At 43.1% G+C, this 19,621-nt stretch overlaps 1 protein-coding gene across 4 annotated transcripts in view; it reads left to right on the top strand.

Moving 5' to 3' along the window:
* Positions 1 to 19,621, top strand: part of LOC137432967 (calcium-activated potassium channel subunit alpha-1-like) — a 258,054-nt gene that overhangs the window by 92,533 nt on the left and 145,900 nt on the right. For all 4 annotated transcript variants that reach the window (XM_068125315.2, XM_068125317.2, XM_068125316.2 and 1 more), the window contains exon 2: positions 15,380 to 15,732. In XM_068125315.2, coding sequence (XP_067981416.2) covers positions 15,499 to 15,732 — 234 coding nt within the window. In that variant the 5' untranslated portion in view covers positions 15,380 to 15,498. The remainder of the gene's footprint in view (positions 1 to 15,379; positions 15,733 to 19,621) is intronic.

Genomic DNA, 19,621 nt, shown 5'->3' on the forward strand with positions numbered 1-19,621 from the left:
TGATCTTACTGCGTGGTGTAACCTCTTTAAATGCGGTATTGCCCTTCAAGGTCGAAGGTCACACTTATCGGGTCTTTGTCTCCACAGAGTCTCTAGTTTGTTTTGAGTGTGGTCAATATGGTCATTTAAAAGACTCGCGCCCGAAAAAGTCCACAGATAGAGTCACTAGCCTGAATGGTGATGAACAGCAGGGCTCTACTGAGATCGTTGTCGATGATGTAAACAGTATGGATGGTGCTGATGCAAACCCCATTGTAGACAAACAGAGAACCAGGAAAAGAACCCTCCCATCTTCTAGCGACCTCAACGAGCCTGATAATAAGGTCTTGGCCGGTCCTCCAACCTTTGCTCAAGTGGTTAGTGAAGGTTATGGTGGAGCGCGACCTCCTCCTCAGCAGTTTCCTCCAGTTGAGGAAATTCCTCAACCTCCCCCGCCTTCAGAATACTCTGAGGGTAATGTGATAAATGCTGAAAATGTATGTGTTGGCCAGACAGCACCTGAGTCTCTCCAGTGTTCTGAGGGTAAACCTCCATGTGAGGTTGAGCCTCCATGTGTGTCCCCTGCTGAAGCTTGTGTTGATTGTGCCACCCCTCCCTCTGTGGGGACTGGTGAGTGTGTTGAAACTAGTGATCTGTCTGTGGAATCCTCCATTGAGGCAGCTGAGCCTTGTCAAGCTCATGGTCAGCAGGGTGATAGTGCTGAAGTCTCAGATTTTCGCGTCGATGAGCCCGTTGCCTCGGCAATGGACTCTCAATGCAATGATTGTGACTCTGATGGGGGTTCTTCCGTTGCCTCACTGAGTGATGGTGAGGCCGACTTCTCATCGGAGCATGTCTCTGGAGGCTCTGTCCCTCCTGCTGAAATCGTGGATTTCCTACAAAAAACTTACCGTAAAAAGCGCGTGAAAATCTGCGATTTCTTAGTTGATACTCACGCCTTCATTAGTGGGGCTCAGGAAGTTGTACAACAATCTGCGGCCCTTCATATTTCTGATCAATCACTGAAAAGACTGAAGAGGTACCTTGTCACAGCAAGGAAAGAATTAAACCTGTAATGGCTGTGTTGCTGCCTATGTTTCTATGAACATAGCAAGCTTGAACATTAATGGTGGGCGCAGTCAGCTGCGTCGGTCCCAAACTGTGCAATTAGCCAGGAGGGAAAAGATTGATGTACTTTTATTGCAAGAAACTCGTGCCACTGCAGACTGCATGGCTGATTGGCAGCAACAGCTGATTGGCACTTGGTTTTTTAGTAATACAGACTCTGTGAGTGTGGGTATTGCTTTTTTTGTCAGTTCACGTTTGTCTGTCTCCCCCCCCCCCCCCCCCATCTTTAAGGAAATCGTACCAGGCTATCTAGCCTCTGTAGAGCTTGAATACAATCAGCAACGATTTATGTTTGTTAAAGTCTATGCTCCAAGCGATAGCACAGATAGAGGAACTTTTTTAAATCAGTCCTTTAATTTCCTGAGACACCTCTCTTCTGATACGTTGTTGTGCTTAGGGGGTGACTTTAACTGTACTTTAAACCCAACTTTAGATAGGAACAGTGCAGAGCCACATCCAGCTTCAAGTAGGCCTCTTTCCAGTATAATTTCGCGGCATGACCTCAACGATGTATGGCGGCAACAACACCAAAACCTGCAGCAATTTAGCTGGTGTCGGGTTTTACTAAATCATCTTTCACTTGCTCGTCTTGATAAATTTTATATTCCTAACTCTGCTGTCAACCTTGTGACATATACGGCTATTGTCCCTTCAGGCTTCTCTGATCATTCTTTGGTAAAACTGTGCTTTTCTTTTCCTCGTTTCAAACGCCGCACCCTGTATTGGTCCTTTAACACCTCACTTCTGAGCGATTCTTTCTTTAAATCATCCTTTGTGGTTTTTTGGGACAAGGTTGTGTATTTCCAACATCGTTTCCTAAATCTCCGTCAGTGGTGGGACTATGCTAAAGCGCAGATCCGTGTTTTCTGTCAGCAATACAAAACCAATTGCTCTCAAAGTAAACAATTATGTATTGATGCCTTGAAACAAGAAATTCTACGATTGCAGGAAGGTGCTGAGGTCCTCAGTGATGAAAGACGGTGTCAACTCCTCTTTGAAAAACAAACTCTGCTTAAGGAATTAATTCAAGAAAATGGTATTGGTGCCTTAGTCAGGCTGAGAGTGAATGGTTTACTGTCGTCAGACACATGTTGTAAAGATTTCTTTAAGTTTGAGAAGACGACGAAGGCGAGCCAGCAAATGCTTAGTCTTCGGGCTAGTGATGGGCATATTCTTAGTGATAATACGGAGATTGTTCATTTTGTTCGGTCTTATTTTGAGAATGTGTTTTCCTTTAAGCCCAATGATGTGCCTGCAATGCAGAATATTACGACCAATTTACCGCAGATAGATGAGCATCAACGGCATGTCTTGGATGAGAACATTACTCTCGGTGAACTTAAAACTGCGCTCGATGGCCTTGCTGATCATAAGGCTCCTGGTTTTGATGGGTTACCAGCTGAATTTTATAAAACCTTTTGGGACATGCTTGGTCCTGCTTTGCACTCAGTGTTTTTATACAGTCTGCGTGAGGGATTGTTTACCCCTTAGTTGTCGGCGTGCAGTTGTTTGCCTTATCCCTAAGAAAAACGACCTGCAATTGATACAGAACTGGCGTCCAATCTCTCTTCTCTGCACAGATTACAAGATTTTTGCCAAAACGCTAGCTAACCGTGTAAAGACTGTTCTAAGCACAGTTATACATCAGGATCAATCGTACTGTGTTATGCACAGATCTATGCACGATAACATTTTTTTGGTACGAGACCTGTGGGATGTGTGTGCATTTCAACAACAACATACCGGTCTCTTTTTTATTGACCAAGAAAAGGCTTTTGACTCTGTTAATCATGAGTATTTGTTTCACATTTTAAAGCAATTTGGTTTTGGGGCATCCTTTATTTCATATGTATCCTTATTGTATAATCACATTTTTAGCTTGATCAAAATCAATGATGGTCTCTGTTCACCTTTGCGGATTGGGAGGGGAATTCGGCAAGGCTGTCCCTTATCTGGAATCTTGTACTCTCTTTGCATTGAGCCCCTTTTGATTCGTTTACGATCTTCTCTTATGGGATTTTCAGTGACTCCATCAGAAAATCCCGTTATCATTTCGGCCTATGCTGATGATGTATGTGTTGCTGTTCGCAGCAGTAATGACATTGCTCTGCTATTTGAGTGCCTACGGGTATACTCTCAAGCATGTACAACGCAAATTAATTGGTCGAAATGCAAAGCAGTTTGGGTCGGCGGTACGCCACCTTCTGCCCTTCCAATTCTCCCTATGAATTTGACATTGGAAAAAGAAGGTGTGAAATACCTCGGTGTTTACCTTGGAACCCCAGGCTTTGTCAAAAGGAATTGGGATGGTTTGCTCCACAAAATCAGCAACAAATTAAACAGATGGAGAGGAATTTTGTCGACCTTGTCTTTCCGAGGTCATGCCCTGGTCATTAACAACCTGGTGGCCCCTCTCTTATGGCATAAAATGATTGCCTTGCAGCCACCTGCAACGTTGGTGTCATCAATCCAAAAATGTTTACTTGACTTCTTTTGGGATGGCAAACACTGGCTAAAGCCAGAGACTATTTGCCTCCCACTGGCAGAAGGAGGTCATGGGCTTGTGGACATTCTTTGTCGGGTGATGGCCTTCCGAGTCTCTACAGCTCGTCGTTTTATATTTCTGGAGGCCTTGCCCTGGAAATCGACTGCAAACTGTATACTAAAACAAGCCGGCATACTTGGGTACAATTGTGAACTCTTCTTCATGGAGCTGCAACATGTCGATGCTTCGCTGCTCCCTGACTTTTACCAAGATGTCTTGAACGTCTGGCGGTCCATTTCAATAACTCGGCAAATGGGGACATACAACAGTGTAAGGTTCCTCCGGGAACCCCTTTTCTACAATGCCCTCTTTCCTGCTATTCCTCACTCATGTGCCTTTGTGCAACGTTTTGTGAGTGCTGGCGAAAACGACTCGGGACCTTCGTGACTGTAACAGGAACAGTTGGTTCTCCGCAGGACATCTTCAAGTAAGAACTGGCATCAGATCTTTGAGGAGCGTAGCCAAGGTCCTACAGGAAATCCTGTGTGTTTTTAGGCACCTGGGCCTGAGCTCAACCGCCAACATTGGTGACCACCATACACCACCACAGATCTGTGCTGGCTCTAGCCTGCCAGCTGATAGTGCCACAACATCTATCTTGCTATCCTCATCGCCACTTTCCAGCAAGGATAAAAAGAGACTGTATCGTTTGTGTATCTCAGTTCGGTTTCCCTTGTTACAGCCTCTTTCTTTTGGGGCTCGATGGAAAGAGAAACTGCCTTCTGGGTCTCCCTCCCATCCGCAATGGTCTGCAATGTATGTTTCACCGATTGTTAAAAGGACTGGTGATATTGCTTGGAGACTCGCCCATATGGTGTTGCCCTCCAATGTTTTATTACATCGTTTTAATGAGGATAATTCAGTGGAATGCCCCTTTTGTATGATTTCTGAAGACCTTTTCCATGCTTACGTAGATTGTGCAAGACTCTCTCCCTTCTTTGGTTTTTTATCAACTTTTTTTAATCGTATGAACTTTTCTTTTTCTACACGTGTTTTTATCTTTGGAACACCACTTAGTTATAAAAAAACGCTTTGAGACTGCTCTTGCTAATTTCTTAATTTCTATTGGTAAATTAGCAATCTACAAAACAAGAAAAGCAAAGCTCCTGGCAAATGCTGATATTTTATGTGATGTGGTAATTGTGTTTAAGGCTCTAGTCATGGCAAGGTTACGCTTGGAATTTTCTTTTTGCCAAATGAAAGATGATTTACAAACCTTTGTGGAAAAATGGTGTGCAAAGGGTGGGTTTTGTAAACTTGATCATGGTTTGTAAAGTTTTTTATTTTAGTGCTTGGTGTTTTTATTGTTGTTGTTTGGCTGCACATGTTTTGAATTGTGGTGACTTTATTATTTGCATGACTTGTATGGTTTTCTTACCTTTATAATAAAAGAGCTTCAAAAGTCTCTCTCTCTCTCTCTCTCTCTCTCTCTCTCTCGCCACCTATCGGCTGTCGGTGCGTTGGGTGTAGCATCATGGCGGCTGTGAGCAACTGCTCGGTGTTTTGGTGAGTCCGTTGTGAGTTTCCCCCCCCTCTCCTGCCCTCCCCTGCCCCCCCCTCCCTCTCCTTTTCCATCCTGTGTGCTTCGGCATTGTGTTTTCATCCGTTCTGCACCCTTGTCTTCGAGAGAGAGAGGATTGAGAGCGAGCCCATTTTGGGTGCGGCCTACTGGCTTTGACGACGCTTTGTAAGCCATTTTTGTGCTTATAATGCACGTTTATTATTTACTTTAGTTCGATTATTTAGGTTTGATACCTTCTTGTCCGGTTCGGACAAGGGGGGGGGGGGGGGGTGGGGGGGATTTCGCTGGTATGGCGAATACACGCTCTCGTTACGAGGCGTTCGAAAATTTAATGCGTAAGCATGCATTCGCATGTGTTCCGCCCGAAGGAGCTCCTACTGAGGACATTATCCTTGCCGTGGGATCCATCATAGGTGACGGTAATGTTTGTGCAGCATCACGAATGAACCAGAAATTTGTTGTCTTCGTGTCAGAAGAAAAACTCGTTCATGACGTCGTTAGTACCGGTCTAACCATAAAAGGGGGTCATTATATTACGGTATCCCCTATGGATACGCCGGCGACCAAGATAACAAAATCCAACGTTCCACCATTTATGCCAGGCGAGAAACTCCTATCCGTTCTGTCTCGTTATGGTAAAATTGTTTCCCGAATCTCAATGATTCCGCTGGGTGTCGCAGCGATCGTGTTAAACACGTAATGAGCTTTAGGAGGCAGGTCTACTTGATTCTCCCGGATCGCGGAGCCGATACAGGTTTAAATATATCCTTTAAAGTATCGTTGGATGATCGGGAATACCACATGTATGCTTCCTCAGCCTCCTTAACTTGCTTTAATTGTGGAGAATTCGGACACGTTAAAAGATTCTGTCCTAGGGCCTCTTGTCCGAAGTGTGGTGAACCGGGACATAACGAAAGGGTTTGTAAAAAGGCCAATCCCTCCACCGCGCCTTCTGACACCCCGACCATGCTCGCTGACACCCGGACCGTATCTCATGTTACCCCTACCGTACCTTCCGTCACCCGGACCGTATCTCCTGTCATCCCTACCGTACCTTCCGTCACCCGGACCGTATCTCCTGTCACCCCTACCGTACCTTCCGTCACCTGGACCGTACCCTCTGACACCCCGACCGCACCTTCGGACGCCCCGACCGTTCCTTCTGACACCCCGACCGTACCTTCTGACACCCCGACCGTACCTTCTGACACCCCGACCGTACCTTCTGACACCCCGACCGTACCTTCTGACACCCAGACCGTACCTTCTGACACCCCGACCGTACCTTCTGACACCCCGACCGTACCTTCTGACACCCCGACCGTACCTTCTGACACCCCGACCGTACCTTCTGACACCCCGACTGAGTCGTCTGTCACACCGGTGCTTTCCGATTCCAATGTGATGACACCCACCGATGTGACTGACACAACTAGCATTGCCCCCTTTCCTGAACCCATGAACGAAGAATCCATAGTGTATGCTAAAAAGCGAAGAGCACCAGCGCCAAGCAATTTCGCTGGTGCTGCAAAGAAGGCGGTCATGGGTGGCACCATTTCCGGTGCACATGTGTCCGAGTGTCCCTCTGACATTCCCTCACTAACTGAGTACATGAATACCGTTGTCAATGACACCAGCGAGTCTCATTATGTAAATGAGCCGAAAAATAAAATTTGTACCTCTCACCTGGAAGTTTCCGAGTGCGAAACCTCCAGTGAAAGTATTACCATTTCCGAGCTGGGAAATGTTTTTCCGCTTGTCCCCCCTTTAAATACCGAGCAGACTAAGGATTCAATAAACATTCCCACTGTACAAACGGGGCCGGTAAATCTGAGTTTGCTGGGATCTCAAACCTAAGCTCCGACCCCAGATACAAATATCCACCAAAGTGTTAACGAGTGCTCTCGGGAACACCTTGGGAAACTTGTGAAGGTGCCTCCAGACAAGACCGCGGGGGCAGCGGGTAATACCCCAGATCCTGACGACATTTTATCTGACGTGTCTGAGTCCGAAGATGACATTGAGGCAACCGCGCTGTCACAAGCGATGACAGGTCATTCGCAGGTATCCCCTCAACTCATTCTTACCTTCCTTAACGAAACGTATCGTCACCGCAACATTGTCATTAAAGACTATTTCCCTGACTTGGCTGCATTCATTTGCACCGCAAAGTCAATAATCAAAGCGCGTGAGGATTTTGACTTGACGAAATCTCAATTCCACAGGTTAAGAAAGTTTGTTACCCGAGCAGGTACGGAGTGTTCCCAAGCACAGGGCGATTTCATTACCACGGAATGAAAAACATTTCCTTTGCGACCTTAAACATGAATGGTGGGGGTGCAAGTCACCTCCGTCAGGCCCAAGTCAAAAACTTGTTTGACCGTAAAAAGGCAAATGTTCTTTTACTACAAGAGACCCACATCACCCCTAACGTGGAACATGACTGGTGCCAAACTTTCAAAGGGCAATGCTATTTTAGCAATCTGTCAGCCTCATCTGCTGGGGTTGGGTTTTTCTAAAGCCAGGTCTAGCTTTTGAGTCTTGTCATTTTCAGGAAGTCATAAAAGGCCGGCTTATTTCCCTTCAGCTTGCACATCAAAACTTCCGCTGTACCATTTTCAATGTGTACGCACCTAGTGAGAGCAGGGACCGAAAGGCCTTCTTCACCTCCATGGTAAACCACCTGAAATCAGTTGATCTCGACCAATGTGTGTGCATTGGTGGTGACTTTAATTGCACCTTTGACCCTTCGAAGGATAGAAACTCTGCAGAACCCCACCCCGAGTCCCATGCGGACCTATCCCGTTTCTTTAAGACGGCCGGTCTACTGGATGTTTGGCGATTGCATCACCCCAACATAGTCCAGTTTACCTGGTGTCGATGGCCTACCGGCCGAATTTCTTTCGGCATTCTGGGACATTTTGGGCCCAGAGCTGCTCAATGTTCTGGATGCATCTCTTTTATCCAGGGAATTACCGCTCAGTTTTAGAAGAGCAGTACTCTGCCTGCTACCCAAGACTGGCGATCTCCGACACCTGTCAAACTGGCGTCCGATCTCTTTGTTGTGCACGGATTACAAACTGTTTTCCAAGGTCCTTGCGAACCGGTTGAAGACAGTTATTGGGGACCTGGTGTCACCTGATCAAAGTTGCGGCATCCCTGGCAGATCCATCTATGACAACATATTCCTAGTCAGAGATTTGTTAACTGGTAAATGTGTCAAAGAGGATTTTGGATTGGTGTTTCTTGACCTTGCAAAGGCCTTTGATAGCATTGATCATGAGTTTTTGTGTCATGTGTTACAAGCTTGCGGGCTTGGCACTAATTTTAGAGCCTACATAGCTTTGTTATATGCAAACATCTCCAGCTTGATCAAAGTTAACAACGAATTTTGCCCACCCATAAAGGTTCAGAGAGGGGTAAGGCAAGGTTGTCCACTTTCAGGTCTATTATTTGCCCTCGCCTTGGAGCCCCTCTTAATCGCCCTCAGAAAGGATATCCCTGGACTTGTTCTTTCTCCAGGACACCCACCTTTGACCCTGTCAGCTTATGCCGACGACCTTTGTGTCATTATAAAAAGAAAATGCGACAGTGACGCCATGGCAAAGTGTTTGTCGGACTTCAACCTTGCCTCATCATTAAGGTGTAATTGGGGGAAAAGCAAGGCTCTGTGGATCCCCTTTCCAAAAAATGACTTACCTATGCCACCGTTATTACCACCACCTCCCCTTCCTGCAGAGCTAGTGTGGGCAAACGATGGCATCAAGTATTTGGGCGTCTTCCTCGGTCCTCCTCAGTATGCCCAGAACAATTGGGACAGGATCATTGACCAGGTAGATGGGCGTTTGAGCCGATGGAAAAGAGCTCTACCCCACCTTTCCTATAAGGGTCGTGCGCTAGTTGTCAACAACCTCGTCACTACCCTTTTGTGGCACCGGTTCATCTGCCTGCAACCACCGGAGGTTTTGCTCCAAGCTATCCAGAGGAAACTGGTGGATTTTTTTTGGGGAGGCTACCACTGGCTTCGACCCAGCGCCATATGTTGTCCCTCGGCCGAGGGTGGTCATGGCCTAGTCGATGTGAAATGCCGCCTGTTGGCCTTCCGGCTCCACTCCATCCAACGCTTGCTTTATGCAGAACACCTACCAGGAACGCCCTTAGCCTGCTCCATTCTTCAACGAGCTGGGAGGCTCGGATACGGACAGGAACTTTTCCTGACCAACCTTCAACACGTCGATACATCTCTGCTCCCAGTCTTTTATCAGAGCCTCTTGAATGCCTGGCAGGGCATTTCGATAAGTCGCCAAACAGACTCGTATGGCACTAACATGTATGCACACGAGCCTTTATTTTTCAACCCACTTTTCCCCGATATCCCGAGGAGTCGCGACTTCTGCCAGCATTTTATAGTGGCCAACATCCTGAAAGTGTGTCATCTCCGGCACGACTCTGGACAGGGATGGAAGCCTGCGAACGAGCTGGCGGACCTAACAGGTGTTCGGTCCAGGAGGCAAATCGGGAACATACTAAGAGCGGTGATCCGAAGGGGCCACCAGCTAGGCCTACATTGGACGCAGGACGCAGAGGTTGAGCCCACAGTCCCAAAATTAGGTGTCGCTTTTACCCCAAACAAGCTGCCCCCCATGAGCGCAGGGTCACCCCCCTTCCATGCTATGAGCAGCAAGAGTATTTATAGGTCTTGTGTGAAACTTCTTCTTGGGGACCCACCTCTAGCTGGGGTTACCCGGTGGAAAGGACTCTTGCCTCCCGGTCCCCCCTCTGAGCCTTTATGGGATACAATGTATGCTGGACTTATTTCTAAAAGAACAGGTGACCTTCAGTGGCATTTGGCCCACTGGATTGTTCCTTCCAATGCTGTCATTCGTTTTTTTCCCCCCATTTCCGGCTGTTGCCCCTTTTGTCCGGTGAGGGAAGATTTGTTTCATGCTTTCATTAATTGTGAAAGACTTTCCCCTTTGTTTCATTGGTTAAATTTTATTTCCCATAGATTGCATGTTACCTTTTCTTTGAAAGCCTACATCTTTGGCTTTCCTCCCAAAAAGGGAACCACATCTATTGTATTCGGGTTCCTAACCGCTACCGCTAAACTGGCCGTATACCTGTCGCGGAAGGCGAAGCTGGGCGGCAGACCCATGCAGGAATGCAGTATTATGGTGTTTTTTAGTTCGTTGGTGTCAGCAAGGCTCAAGCTTGAATTTGGCTGTGTCCAAACTGCAAACGACCTTGCAAATTTTGTTGCGACCTTGTGTGTTGGAGGGATTTGTGAGGTCCAAGATAACAAATTGTTAATTTCTGTATAATACAGTGCGGGTGTTTCTTATACACTGTTCCATGCTTCTCCTTGCCGGCGTTTTTCTCCCCCTGGTCTTGACCTACTCTTTCTTTCTTAAGTCTCTCCTCAGGGTTGCAGATGCGATTGTAAATTTGTACATATAAAATTATGCCTAGTTTAGAAATTATGCCTAGATTTTCTCCTCGTGTTTTTTTTGGTATTTGCACCTTTTCTGTCGCTTGGTTTGCAGTGCACCGATTGTTTTTTCCTTCCGGGATTGCTATGATTTTACTGATTTTCCTGGATGAATTGCTTTTGGTGGTACTCTTGTTTTATACTTTTATAATAAAAAGAGTTTAAAAGTCAAAGTCTCTCTCTCTCTCTCTCTCTCTCTAAAACTCCTCTCAACTCTTCAATCTTCTTTGAAAGCTCCACAATTGCACCTTGTGATACACTAAACCTACTAGGTATTACCATAACATCAAATTTGCCCTGGAATCCACACATTATGCAAATAGCTAAGTCTGCCTCTCAGAAACGAGGAGTCCTGTTCAGATGTCGAAGATTCTTCTCCTCTCAACAGTTACTTCAACGAAATAAAGGATTGATTCGTCCTTGTCTCGAGTACTGCTCTCACATCTGGGGAGGTTCTAGCTCCACATATTTACTGGACATAATTGAATCCAAAGTAATCCGACTTATCCAACTCTCCCAATCTGACCTCAAAACTCGAGCCGCTCGAACTATGCCACAAAGTTGCCTCTCTTTCCACCGGCGGAGTTTGGGAGGGGAGGGGGCGGCGGGGCAATGCCCCCACCTTAATTTTTTTCATTAGTTTACAATTAAGATGAAAACATCCCGTATTTAAACGTGAGTAACAATAATGAACATAATCTGTATTAGTGATTTCACGTACACTGCAACTACACTAACAAACGGTAATTTTGGAAGTCAGACCCATTATTAATATTAATCCCTTGCCCCCCAAATTGAGGAGTCAAACTATATGCCTATGTCTCTTTCTCTTTTCTACTGATATTGCTTCGGTTTATGCTCTCAAGAACTTGCTGTACCTCCACTATTAGCGAGACCACAGAATACTGGACAAGCCACTGCATCACATGATTATTGTGTGGCCATTGGCAACTCAAGGCTTGGCTGTTATGATGTTTGTTTCTTCCCCTCCAATACCAAACTCTGGAACTCTTTACCTTCCCATATATTTTCGAAACACTTGGAAACTTCCCCTTTTCAAAAAGCAGATTTTTTTTACTTCCTCAAAAACTCTCTTTCTACACTTTTCTATCAATGCAGCTCTTTTATTTAAGGCTTGGCCTTGATGAGGACTATATAGTCCGTGACTGGAGCCTTCAACATAAAAAAAAATACAAGAAAAAGTAAATAGGCTACAGGAGCAAGCCCTGCAAGTGGGACTGAAAATCAAGTGGGACTTGGTAATAGAAAGGAAAGGAGGAAAATATAATGGAGGAAATTAAAATGAGGACATGGAGTTAGGTTGGGCATGTACATTGTATGGAAACCTCACAAAATGAATGATACACTGGAAGATAGTAGGGATGGACATTGTCCCTGTTTGTTAACAGGACACCTGTTATGGTGTCCTTAAAAAAAACTTAGAAAAACAAACTACAGGTTCTGGTTCCGATTCGTATTCAAAATATAACACTCAATTGAAATTAAGTTGTTCCTCGATCATAAACTGACATTTGTAGATAGACAGACAGAAGTGAACCAATTGCTTGACCCCGCTTTTCACTTTGCGTGCATGGGGTTATAAAACCAGGAGACAAACAGTGAGCACAAAGCTAAGAATTGTACCAATTCACCATGGAATCCAAATCTGTACATTTGGTTGAAATTTGAGATGTTATTTGAAATATCATATAAAATAGGTCATAGTTATAAAGATGTGATAGAGCTAATACCTTCAAAGTGCAATCAACACATTATTGCAATGATGTTACACTGTTGTGGAATGCTGGTAATTGGATTGCATTCTCTAACAGAGGTAATGTGGAAAAAGTGCAAAGTTTGCTGCGACAAATTAATTACATTGTGCTGGAATTTGAATTTATTTTGGTATCGTTCAGATGGGAAAAACTGTTGATGGAAATTAAAGCTTCTAAATACGTATGGTTATGCATGCCAAAGCATCTATTTACTCAATTGCTTGGTAGGATTGGTAAATTAATCATTAGCAATATTTAAAATAATACCAGACTCAGTGGGATTGTGATTAGTGCGTCCGCTCTGAATCTGGGAGGTCAGCACACCATGATCGAGTGATATCAAAGACTTTAATAAAAACTGTTACGTGCTCATTTTGATAATCAGCATTTATGGGATAGAGCTCCGATAACCCCTGAGAGTTGGCATCCAATGTAGGGGAGGGTAGAGGAAGGGGCATTTCTCCTTCATTTCCCCATTGATTGTGGAGAGAAAAGTGACGTCATGAAGTTGGCATATACCCAGAGTGTACTGAGAAGTTGGATCACTTTCCCAAAGGTCAGTGGTTTTATTTGAGGTCAAGGCCGGTGTTGTTTCATATACTTGTCGGAGTGTGTGTATGATTTGTGCTGCGCAGCTCTTCCACAAGCCTTTAACATAAAACCATGTTTAAAAAAAAATCTCAAACAACAAAATAAACAACTTCAACCAAAACGCTAAATATACCTTTCATGAACTGTAAAATATGTATTTTTACCTGCGACATGTCGCACGTCTAGCATTGCTGTTGGAGTTCTTGTTAGGAGTCGATTTTTGAAATGTGCACCCATTTGTCGGACAGTTGCTGGACCACACCCACATCTGTCACTTGACTCCATCAACCATAGCACTGAGACAAATAATGGTAATCAAGCGTTATGTTATGCAAATTACAAAAAATATAAATATATTGCTAACTATACTGTCATGGCCAAAACGTGTAGTTTTCAAAATAGCGATACGTAATTTTTGAACGGCTCTATATCGGGGTTAACTGGTTAAGCAATTCGTGACCGTGTGCCGAATCAGCTCGTTCTGATATAACCGTGGCGGAAGCTAACATGGTGAGAGGTGTTGTGAATTTTGTTTTATAATGCATTAAATGTGTGTTTCCATATCGCACTGTTCATCTTTTAAGAGTACTTTAAATGCGTGTTTCCATATTGCACTGTTCATCTTTTAAGAGTACTTTAAATGCGTGTTTCCATATCGCACTGTTCATCTTTTAAGAGTGCTTTAAATGTGTGTTTCCCAATCGGCTTGTTACCAGATTTTGTTGCAAGTTGCGGCCATTCTTGTTTCACTTTGTTAAAAGCATTGTTCGATATTTAGTGTGCAGTTATGTTTTAATTGCGTGTTCCAGAATTTATTGAAAAATACAATGGGGCATTTGTCAGACTAACACATGTATGAGTGTGAAATTATATCACAATGCATGTGAAGTATTAAAACGATGAGACCATTCAGGGAGTTCTTTTAATTTTTTTGGACAAAATGTGCTCTATTTCAGCCCATTCTACGGGGTTCTTCTCTTCTTTTTTTTTTACCTCAAAATGGGAGAATATTTTTAGAGAATATAGGAAGAATGATAGTCCTCATCAAGGGAGGACATTTAGTGTCTAAGGAAAAGACGTCCAAGACCGTCGGAATCCATGTCCATTCTTTATTAACCCACGTGACCAACCTCACCCCTCTAGTCACTTCCGGTTGCACACGGTACCGAAAACCTGAGATCATGAATATTAACATATTACCACATGAAAGGCAAAATGACACCACTCCAGACACAGCCCCCAACCACACCTTAAAATGGGACATGTAGATGTTACATTTATATGCTGTAGCTAAGTAATTAATTCAAGTAGAACAGCACTCGGTAGAGATGTTTGTAAGAAATGAAAAAAATAAAATTCCACCTTGACATTAATATTATGTGTAGAACATTGACAAAAAAAATCTCAATTTAATTTATTTTAAATTGACGCTGTAGCACAGCAAAATGTGAAAAAGTCAAGGGGTGTGAATACTTTCTGAAGGCTCTGGATATATATATATATATATACACACACACACATTGGATATAACTTCTTACTTGTACTGCAGTGATTCGATAAAAAAAAAACAGCTGTGGCATGTTTATTGTTTTTGGAAAATTTTCTTCAAATTTATATGAGTAAGATTGGTAATAAATGGTGAAAAATTCATGTGGCAGATGAGACATTCACATGAAGTGTGCTGACAGATTAATTGCTTTCACATTTTCAAGGCTTTTTTTTTGTATACAAGATCGAGGCTCGTGTAAGAGCTAACATTAATCACAAATAAAACATAAACGGCCACTTAAAACATGTCATAAAGGGAGCGGGAGACAAGATTGGGAGAGAGAGGGAAACACACAAGTACAACAGTGGAGAACAGGGACATCGAGAGATCTGTGTGAGGGAGAGGGGGCAGGGGAATGAGGGGGTGGGGGGGGGGGGGTATAAAACAAATGGACACTGCTAGGACTTCCAGGAAAGAAGTCGGTATTTCAAAAAAGTGTATCTGGGGTGAATTAACGGGGGTAGAAAAGATCAAGGGTTTGGATGGGGGAGGATAAGAGGTGGTGGTGAACAGCTGTTTTTTCTACAACAATCAAAAAAAAAAATTCTGCGTAAGAATTTATGGTGAGGAAATACACAGAAGCTCACTGTGTCGGATAAAGAAACGTAGACAGTCATTGCATACCCCATGACCAATGACACATTGCGTAATACTTTCTTTGAACTAATTATGCTCCCGACATTGCCAAGTTATTTTGTTGAGACACTTCAGTGAGAAGTGATTGTCTGGCAATATTAATGATTTCTTGGTTTTTTTTCATGGTTTTTCAATTATTTCTTCTTTTCTCCCATTTTTCTTTCAGGAGTGTCCGGTTCTTCGTTGTTTAGTGTCAGCCCATGACACCAGACCTGATCCTCAATCTTCAGACTCTGAGCCCTCATTACCCATCTCTTAGTTCATTTTCCACTATAAAAGCTCACGATGGCCCTAGCTGAAGAGCTTGGTTCATCTCCTTATGCGGCACCTGGTTTCCCGGCTGCCCAACGGTATCTGCCACCTGGGGTGGGTGTCTCATGCGAACAGCGACCGCGGATGTGGTGGGCCTTCCTTGCATCGTCCCTCGTCACATTTTTTGGAGGCTTACTGCTTATATTACTGTGGCGTGGCCTGGCCTACACCTGGGCTGCATGCTGTCGTTGTTCCTCACGCAGTAAGGTAAGAGCCTGACCAGAACATAGGGTCTCGGGCATGAGGCACTTCTACATTTTCTTAATGTCCAAGTCATTTCTGAGATGTACAACATCTGGTGTAAGGGACCCTCCAGATTTTTCATAACACATTTCCAATTTTTTGACAACTCCCACCCTATCCCCACCACATTCCATAATTCTGGCCAATCTTCCACCCAACTCCATGTGTGTTATGTAATATGTGAGCGGTCCCTATGCTGTGGTACAGTACTGGGTGACCATGTTGTTCTGATCAAATCACAAGGATGGCCAAGTGACTATATAGACCATTTACAGTTAAGATCACTTTGTTCTAAAATGGGTGCTCAGCTTGTGTTGTCTGCCCCCTTACAGATGTGTACAGATACATTAGGAGCCATCCATTGTAGGAGAATGAATTTTGCTTTATCAAAATACGATCATACATCATGTTTATTGATAAATGGTGAACATTGAAATGATCAGATCAACAACATATTATTCAATAATCACTCACTACTTCTTTGCATGTCAGCTCTTCTCCGGTAGACACTGGTCATCTTTCAACTCAGCCATGCATTTGTTTCGCACAACAGAAAATCTAAATGAGAGTTCTGCAGTGATTTTATGCCTTATTACACTAAAGACGGAAAATGAACATATTTATGGACCCAGTCAGTCAAAGGGCAAATTGTAAACTTTGTCGGGGATCCATTTCCTTCCCTCTTTGGCACTAATTTTGTGCGATGTCTCGGATGAGCCAGAGCAGGAGATTGGATGTCTTTTTAATCTCTCGGTTTCACCAACACCAATGCCATATCCCTGTGGTTATCACAGCCGGAGCATGCCCTCGTGGATAGGTGAAGCCATTTGCAATGCACTGTTACAGTAGAGCCGCAGAATGTCTGAGTAGGTGTCTCATGCAGGCATTGAAGAGCAATCCTCAGGGCAGGATATAACATTGTTGTAGATTGAAATAGGAGCCAGACCAGGAGCTGTTGTGGATCTTGTAGCAGCAGCACCTGCTTTGAGCACCAGGTATATCTGAGTTCCATAAACAATCCACCAAGCACAGATCCATCTTTCGATCTTGTGGGGCTACAACCACCTGCCTCTGTTTTTTCCCTCGCCCCTTCGACATGATCAGAGACGGGATGCATTAAAATGATATTTTGACTGACCGACCGACGGAACGATCATCTGTCCATGCACTTTTGCTGAGGTGATATTTGAAAAACCGGATATATATTCTTCATGACAGGATATCAACCTGATTAGATCACGGCGGTGATTGGCTGAATTTTGTTGCCATGGCAGCCATCTTGGTAACTAGCCTTGTGTACATGTTATTTCAAAACCTTTAAAGATTTCAGCTTTCATATTACACAGATCTATTCCTCATAAGATGTAAAAGGTGGGGGACCCATAGTATCAGCTCCTTATTAAAGTAGCAGAGCTTTCTCCCCCCCTACATTTTATGTGAAGCTACTTTATTAGCCCCCCAGTGGCATCATGGTTTGAGTGTCCACTGTGAGTCTGGGAGGTTGGCGGCTCCAACCCCGGCCGAGTCACATCAAAGATTAAAAAAACCGTACACGTGCTACTTCGTTGCTTTAGACTCGGCATTTAAAGGATAAAGCATGGACAAACTCCAACGGTTGAGATCGCTGGAGAGGAGAAAATACCTCCTTAATTTGCTTGGAGAGTACAGAGAGAAAAACGATCTCATAAAGATAAGATGGTGTCGCTGGTACCCAGAGTGCTCTGGGAAGTGACGTCACTTCCCTGAAGCTCAGCGGGTGTTTGTCTGAAGTTGTGTGATCTTGTCTCATGTGTATGCACGCAGCTCCTCTATGAGTTTTCAACCCTGTAGAGAAGACAAATCTCAGCATTATCACCCCAAAGATTGTCTGGGATGTGCCGCCATATAATACTTCTTGAGGAAGAGTGTCAGCGACACAAGCATGCTGTTCTGCCGAAGAGGCCCGGATCCATACTCTACTGCAGGTCTCTACTCGGTGACAAAATCAACATCACCAAAGTCTTAGTGAATCCAAATCAAATAATTTACTCAACAGTCTTCACGACACCGAGGGTTTGTTCCATTATGAATCAGATTGGAGAGAACTTGCCAAGTGGCTAAAGCGCTCAAGCAAGCACTGCAACGAAACGGTTGATAAGGAACGGCTGGCTTGGCAAGCTATAACAAGCTGACTGGTCATGGAACACAGCCCAGAGCACCATCTTCATGCATTCAAATGTCCGCAGGTGATTAAATAAAATAATAAATGAATACATCCAACAATTGAATGCTTGAAGGAGTAAATGTGGAATTTTTGATTCGTGAAATGCCAGGATATTGTAGCATGATCACGTGGTAAAACTGGAAAAAAATAGGAAGAGTTCTCAACACAAAATGTGATAAATTTTAAGATGAATTATGAACAACTAAGTCAAAAAGAACATGACATTAAAGTAACTTGGGAACAAAGTGAAACGGAGCTTCCTCAGAAATAATTGCCATAAGTTTTAAATACAATTGGTTCGAGGCATAAAATGTTCACAGTTAATTTGAGAAACATGATCTATCCAAAGACAATTGATTTGAGAAACATGATCTATCCAAAGACAATTGATTTGAGAAACATGATCTATCCAAAGACAATTGATTTGCGAAACATGATCTATCCAAAGACAATTGATTTGAGAAACATGATCTATCCAAAGACCATTGATTTGAGAAACATGATCTATCCAAAGACAATTGATTTGAGAAACATGATCTATCCAAAGACAATTGATTTGAGAAACATGATCTATCCAAAGACAATTGATTTGAGAAACATGATCTATCCAAAGACAATTGATTTGAGAAACATGATCTATCCAAAGACAATTGATTTGAGAAACATGATCTATCCAAAGACAATTGATTTGAGAAACATGATCTATCCAAAGACAATTGATTTGAGAAACATGATCTGTCGAAAGACAATTGATTTGAGAAACATGATCTATCCAAAGACAATTGATTTGAGAAACCAGATCTATCTAAAGGCAATTGATTTGAGAAACATGATCTATCCAAAGACAATTGATTTTAGAAACATGATCCATCGAAAGACAATTGATTTGAGAAACATGATCTATCCAAAGACAATTGATTTGAGAAACATGATCTATCCAAAGACAATTGATTTGAGAAACATGATCTATCCAAAGACAATTGATTTGAGAAACATGATCTATCCAAAGACAATTGATTTGAGAAACATGATCTATCCAAAGGCAATTGATTTGAGAAACATGATCTATCCAAAGACAATTGATTTGAGAACATCATCTATCCAAAGACAATTGATTTGAGAAAAAAGATCTATCCAAAGACAATTGATTTGAGAAACATGATCTGTCGAAAGACAATTGATTTGAGAAACACGATCTATCCAAAGACAATTGATTTGAGAAACCAGATCTATCTAAAGACAATTGATTTGAGAAACATGATCCATCGAAAGACAATTGATTTGAGAAACATGATCCATCGAAAGACAATTGATTTGAGAAACATGATCTATCCAAAGACAATTGATTTTAGAAACATGATCCATCGAAAGACAATTGATTTGAGAAACATGATCTATCCAAAGACAATTGATTTGATAAACATGATCTATCCAAAGACAATTGATTTGATAAACATGATCTATCCAAAGACAATTGATTTTAGAAACATGATCCATCGAAAGACAATTGATTTGAGAAACATGATCTATCTAAAGACAATTGATTTGAGAAACATGATCTATCCAAAGACAATTGATTTGAGAAACATGATATATCTAAAGACAATTGATTTGAGAAACATGATCAATCCAAAGACAATTGATTTGAGA

The sequence above is a fragment of the Myxine glutinosa genome, chromosome 8, assembly GCF_964187855.1.
Source record: "Myxine glutinosa chromosome 8, kmMyxGlut1.1, whole genome shotgun sequence".
In the NCBI taxonomy this organism is placed as follows: domain Eukaryota; kingdom Metazoa; phylum Chordata; class Myxini; order Myxiniformes; family Myxinidae; genus Myxine; species Myxine glutinosa.